We start from the raw sequence: 5,395 nt of genomic DNA, 5'->3' as shown, positions 1-5,395 counted from the left end.
CCCATCCCAGTACTACTCCAGCCTGAGTGCGCTTAACTAGAATTTCCTCCATAGTCAAACCCAAAGCTTGCAATTCCATTTGCAAAACCTTCACCAAGTCTTGTGCCTTATGAACCATTTATTAGAAAGTCCCTTAAGCTCATCAATTGATAAGTAGGAAATAATTTCCACAACATGAATTTGACTTGCTGTGGAAATTATCTCGTACTTATCAGTATATAGATATTAAATCGTCGTTAACCACATAAAAATGAATCTGGATATATATCAGATATTTTTGCCACAGTTGACTACATGTTAACTATCAAATATCCATAAAAGCAGAACAACTCGATATTATTGGCACATAAATAACATTTCGAATTATTTAAAAAGTTTGATGGAACAATTATGCTCTCAAACATCAGAGCTAGTCCCAATCAGACATTATTACATCTAAACAGAGACTTAATCAGTAGCACTCATAGAGTGTTATATTCACCCTGAGACGGAAATAAACATCTCCCTCATATGCATCAGTATTGATTGTAGCAATTCCTCTGGCCATCAAGAAATCTCTTGTTCCACCTACAACAGATATATCTCTGTACTTCACCAGAATTGGATCTGCTCCATTGAAGGTGATGGTGCCTTTATAATCTGTACAATTCAGCACAAATGTGAAGCCAAGCCATGAACTGAATGTATTCTTCATATCATAGAAGTAAAATCCCTGAGCTCTTCCCACTGGAGGAGAGTGAAGATTGTTATCAAGAGTAATAGGATCATCAAACACAGCAAGATCTCCAAAATGATTGTTGCCAGTCAAAATGGTGAGATTGGCTCCTTGTGGGGCTGCAACAATTGCAGAAGTTGCATTCTCTGCATTCTGACCATTGTAGATAATATCATGAAAATACAATACAAGATTCTTGCAGGGCTTTGGAAGCTTCTTTCTCCCGCTATGGCAATCTGCACCATTCAGCAAAACTGTGGAGAGAAGAAGCCACATAATGCACATGTTCAGAACTCTACCATTGCAGAGTGCCATGTTTGTGCAAAATATATGAGAAATGGTATTTAGTGAGAGAGTGGTGTGCATTTCAACATGCACTTGTGGTATCTATATACAGTGCCAAGTTTCAGAGATTTGTTGAGGAGTCTAGAAAGATAAGTTTGGGTCCATGTAGGAGTAGGTGGATGCTTACATCAATCTTTTCATTTTTCTCCGTAATAAATGCTCTTCACCAATTTTTCCTTCTATTATAGAGATAAGAGTTGCAATTGGTCAGAATAAATATGTTTCCAAAGCTGGCAGATCTTGAATATCTTTAGTATGACCCCCTCTTTTGGCAACGGCTACCCAGCCAGTTATTTCGATTGGCTGGGTATGCCGTCTGTCTTCCTTTCGTCTCTCCATGCGTTGGGTCACGATAATACCTTCGGCAAGTACAGTTGGTACAACGCTGCTGAACTGACATCGCTGCAAATAATACGCCATCCGATCATAAAGTACGTCCCAATGTTATTAAGTATCAATGTTTAAATATAAAGCCACCGCTGTTATCAATGTTTTAAATATAAAGCCGCCGTTGTTATAATATCAGCACCTCCGCTGTCATAATATCAACACCACCGCTGTTATAATATCAACATTTAAAGATACATGAACATTGTATTAAAAAGAATCAGTGTATTCTGCATTACATAATTCTTAATTAGGTACAATGGTAATTCGCTCACAGATTTGAAATTGGCAAAGTAATTCATATGAGTATTAAGAATATACATTGAATGGAATCAAAATCGATATATGCTATAAAGCATTAGAAGCATAGAAATTATATATATATATATATGCAATGATAAATATTTGAAACAGTTAATAATGTATGATATAAATAAATATTGCATTTAAGGAATACTGGAATATTATAACAAAGCATATGTATTTTTAAAGATTTTAAGAACATCAGAATTGCATTTCGATTGTAGTACAGAGAGTCTATCTCTCATCCCAGTTACGGAATTCGAAGATAAGGAGTTGGTGGAGGGAGAGGCAGAGTAAATTCAAGTACCTAATGGATGTCCTCCAAGGAACCGCTTGTAGCTTTTTTCATGCGCCCTTTGCACCATCAATATACTGTCTTGAGATGACCGTAACCAAGAGAGAGAAATTGGTTAGGTACTATGAGAAGAAATCTTCCAAACAAACCAATAGATTAATTTTAAAATGCTCAACTCCTAAAACATTTTAATAGCAATTAGTGTCATAGGCTTGTTTAATTTGGATGACTTCCTAATTTATGCCCAAATTTGAATATCGGTTCAAAGGATTAAAAAGGGGTCATCACAATGAAGCATCTGTAGCAATCACTGCATTGCTTGCAAAAGACATTGACAAAATTGCCAAACCCTTTGGCACATATGACGTTGTGAAGTCTAAAGTTGAGATGGAGCTCAAGACAACCTCTATAATTAAGAGGAAGGATGAGTCGGTAAGAAAAATAAAGAGGACATTTGGTGAAGGAATTGAAGGGGCATCAAGTGCAAGTGAAGAAGAATAAGAACAAGGGCAAGGCCCTATGGAATTAACACAAGGGTTAGGAGAAGACAAGGAGGAAGGTGTCAAGGAAGAAGAAGCCGAGGAAGTACCAACAAAAGTTGAGTCAAAGAAAAGAAAGGCCAAAGTACGGCCTCCAACCTAGCCCAAAGCCAAGAAGGTTACAAAGCCTATGCGGCACTGGCTAAATAGCCAAAAATTTGCACTGACCGTTAGTCAGTGCCATTAGCCAGTGCCGTTACTTCACTTTTTGAATCAAAACCCAAAGTACTTCTAACAGTCCCTATATCCAAAGTAAAATTTTTTATATATGTTTTTTATTTAGCTGATCTCACTTTGTCAGAGTTGAGGTGGCTTGCGTAGGCCCAAATGTTAAATTTTTGGGTGATCAACCTTATAAATTTTCCTCTCAGTAGTTTTCAAATTTTTATATTGGCTTTGTCGTATTTTTACGAAAGCCCAATTCTAAATTGAAAATATGAACCATATTACTTTTAAAATATATTGTAAATGATAAAATCTTTATACTATATTTAACAATTTAAAAAAAAAATTAAATAAAGATATTTAACATTACATTAGAAATATAATCAAATTATAAATACTTTTTAAATATATATATACTTTTAATTTTGAATAATTTTATTTTTTAAATTTGAATAATTTTATTTTTTAGAATTTGAATAATTTTATTTAATGAAATATTCGGCTATTTAGCCAGTGCCGTTATCTCCATTACTTCTTTGTCTGGAAAAAAAAGGTACGTACTTCTGATAGTCTCCATATGTATTTATTCATCTTATGTCGAGTACAAGTGTACCTATGCTCTGCATTTTAAACCCACAATCAAAAGGCACTGGCTAAATAGCGGAATATTTGCACCGACTCTTAGCCAGTGCTGTTATCTCCATTACTTCTCTATTTGAAAAAAAGGCACGTACTTCTAATAGTCTCCATATGTATTAATTCATCTTATGTCGAGTACAAGTGTACCTATTCTCTGCATTTTAAACCCATAGTCAAAACGTCGATCTCAGTATTGTGAAAATTGATAAGTGATCTCGCCGATCTCATAATAAAGGAAAATAATTAAATTTAAAATAGATTTGAATATAATAAAATATATAATGAAACTTATTTAAAGGATTGTATAGTATAATTATTAAATTCAAAATATATTTCAATATAATTCTTTTTATTATAATGAAATATTATTAAATTTAAAATGGATTTCAACATTTTTTTTGTTAGCATGATGAAATATTATTAAATTTAAAATGGATTTCAATATATAAAGAATAAGTGTTCCTATATATTTTATAATTTAAATATATTGCTGATTTTATACAAATATAAATTTTTTATTTGGTTAAAGAATTTAAAATATGTAAATTTTATTTTTATATTTAGTTTGGATAAGTATTATGTATAAGTGTTATGTTAGGCTTGTTAATATATAAGAAAGAAATGTGTTATATTAAATTAAATTTATAATATTTGTGTAATATATATTTTTTCATTGTATCAATTGTAATGTACAAATAGATGCTTTCACAACGTTCCTCTTTCTATTTTATAAATTACTATAGATCTAATTATGAGAGACACAACGACAAGGCTAATCTTATGGCTATTTGAATTGTGGGGGTGTCAAAAGGAATAGAGGTTGTGGATGTCTTGATAGGGACAAAGGTTGGAGACCTTTATATCCTATGATTATGTTCAATAGATTAATAATATGTGATGTTTATATATTTTTTATATGTGATGCTTATGTATTGTTAATTTTTTTGTAATAATTTTTATTTATCATAATACTATTTTTATCTCAGCAATAATAATTTAACATTTATGATGCAAGAACCTATAATATATATATATATATATATATATATATATATATATATATATATATATATATATATATATATATATATATATATATATATATATATATATATATATATATAAAGTTTTTAAATTTATTTAACTTTTTATGAAATATTTTTATAATTATGAAATGTAAATTTGGTTGGCTCTTACATTCATTCTTTTTATTTTAAAGGATAATTGTTATATTTAAAACATTGATAACAACGGTGGCTTTATATTTAAACATTGATACTAATAACATTCGGACGTACCTTATGATTGGATGGTATATTATTTGCAGTGATGTCAGTTCAGCAGTGTTGTACCAACTGTACTTGTCGAAGGTATTATCGTGACAGAAGGAAGACGGACGACATACCCAGCCAGTCGAAATAACTGGCTGGGTAGTCGTTGCCCCGCTCTCTCACCCGTCTCTTTCTAATAAAAATAAGTTAAGTCCAAAAGAAATTTATTGATAAATATGTTGACCTTTTAAGATCAAGAAGAACAGTAAGTTTAATATAATTTTGAGAAGTATTGTTTTGTGTCAATATTAAAAAGTTTAATAATTTTAGGGCATTGATGTTATAGATCTATGTGTTTTTCAAGGGCATTTTATTAATTTAATGTGTAATCATTTTACTGAAAGCAGTGTTGCTGGATTTGGAGAAGAGCACATCGTACATGAATTTTAGCTCCACTTCTACAATTTTGAATAAGTTTTCACACTAAAGACGTTCGTTGATGAAAAGCTTTCTGGCTTTTGTCCAAATGCCTTCATGAAAATAGAGGCTTACGAACCTTTAAGATCGAGAAGGAAAAAAATAAAAGTTAATAATAAAATTTTGAGAAGTATTCTCTTGTGTCAATATTTAAAAGTTTATTAATTTTAGGGGATTGATGCTATAGATCTATGTGTTTTTCAAGAGCATGGATTCATTATGTAGAAAATAAATATAGTTGGGAAAATTATACTTATAT

General features: G+C 31.2%; 1 protein-coding gene across 1 annotated transcript; it reads right to left on the bottom strand.

Annotated features, from left to right (window-relative positions):
- Window positions 1–336: 336 nt before the first annotated feature.
- On the bottom strand, window positions 337–1,063 carry LOC149539533 (dirigent protein-like). Its single transcript, XM_089799237.1, has one exon. It carries the CDS (start codon window positions 1,028–1,030, stop codon window positions 452–454), a length of 579 nt encoding a protein of 192 aa, XP_089655363.1. The 5' UTR covers window positions 1,031–1,063; the 3' UTR covers window positions 337–451.
- Window positions 1,064–5,395: the final 4,332 nt, after the last annotated feature.

This window comes from Cupressus sempervirens, chromosome 9 (genome assembly GCF_028749045.1).
Source record: "Cupressus sempervirens isolate cs-2001-9-10 chromosome 9, ASM2874904v1, whole genome shotgun sequence".
Taxonomy (NCBI): domain Eukaryota; kingdom Viridiplantae; phylum Streptophyta; class Pinopsida; order Cupressales; family Cupressaceae; genus Cupressus; species Cupressus sempervirens.
This window is presented reverse-complemented; position numbering and strand designations above follow the sequence as displayed.

Bases quoted from the DNA above. Each gene is read 5' to 3' on its own strand.
- LOC149539533 (XM_089799237.1), bottom strand. From the start codon at position 1,030: ATGGCACTCTGCAATGGTAGAGTTCTGAACATGTGCATTATGTGGCTT.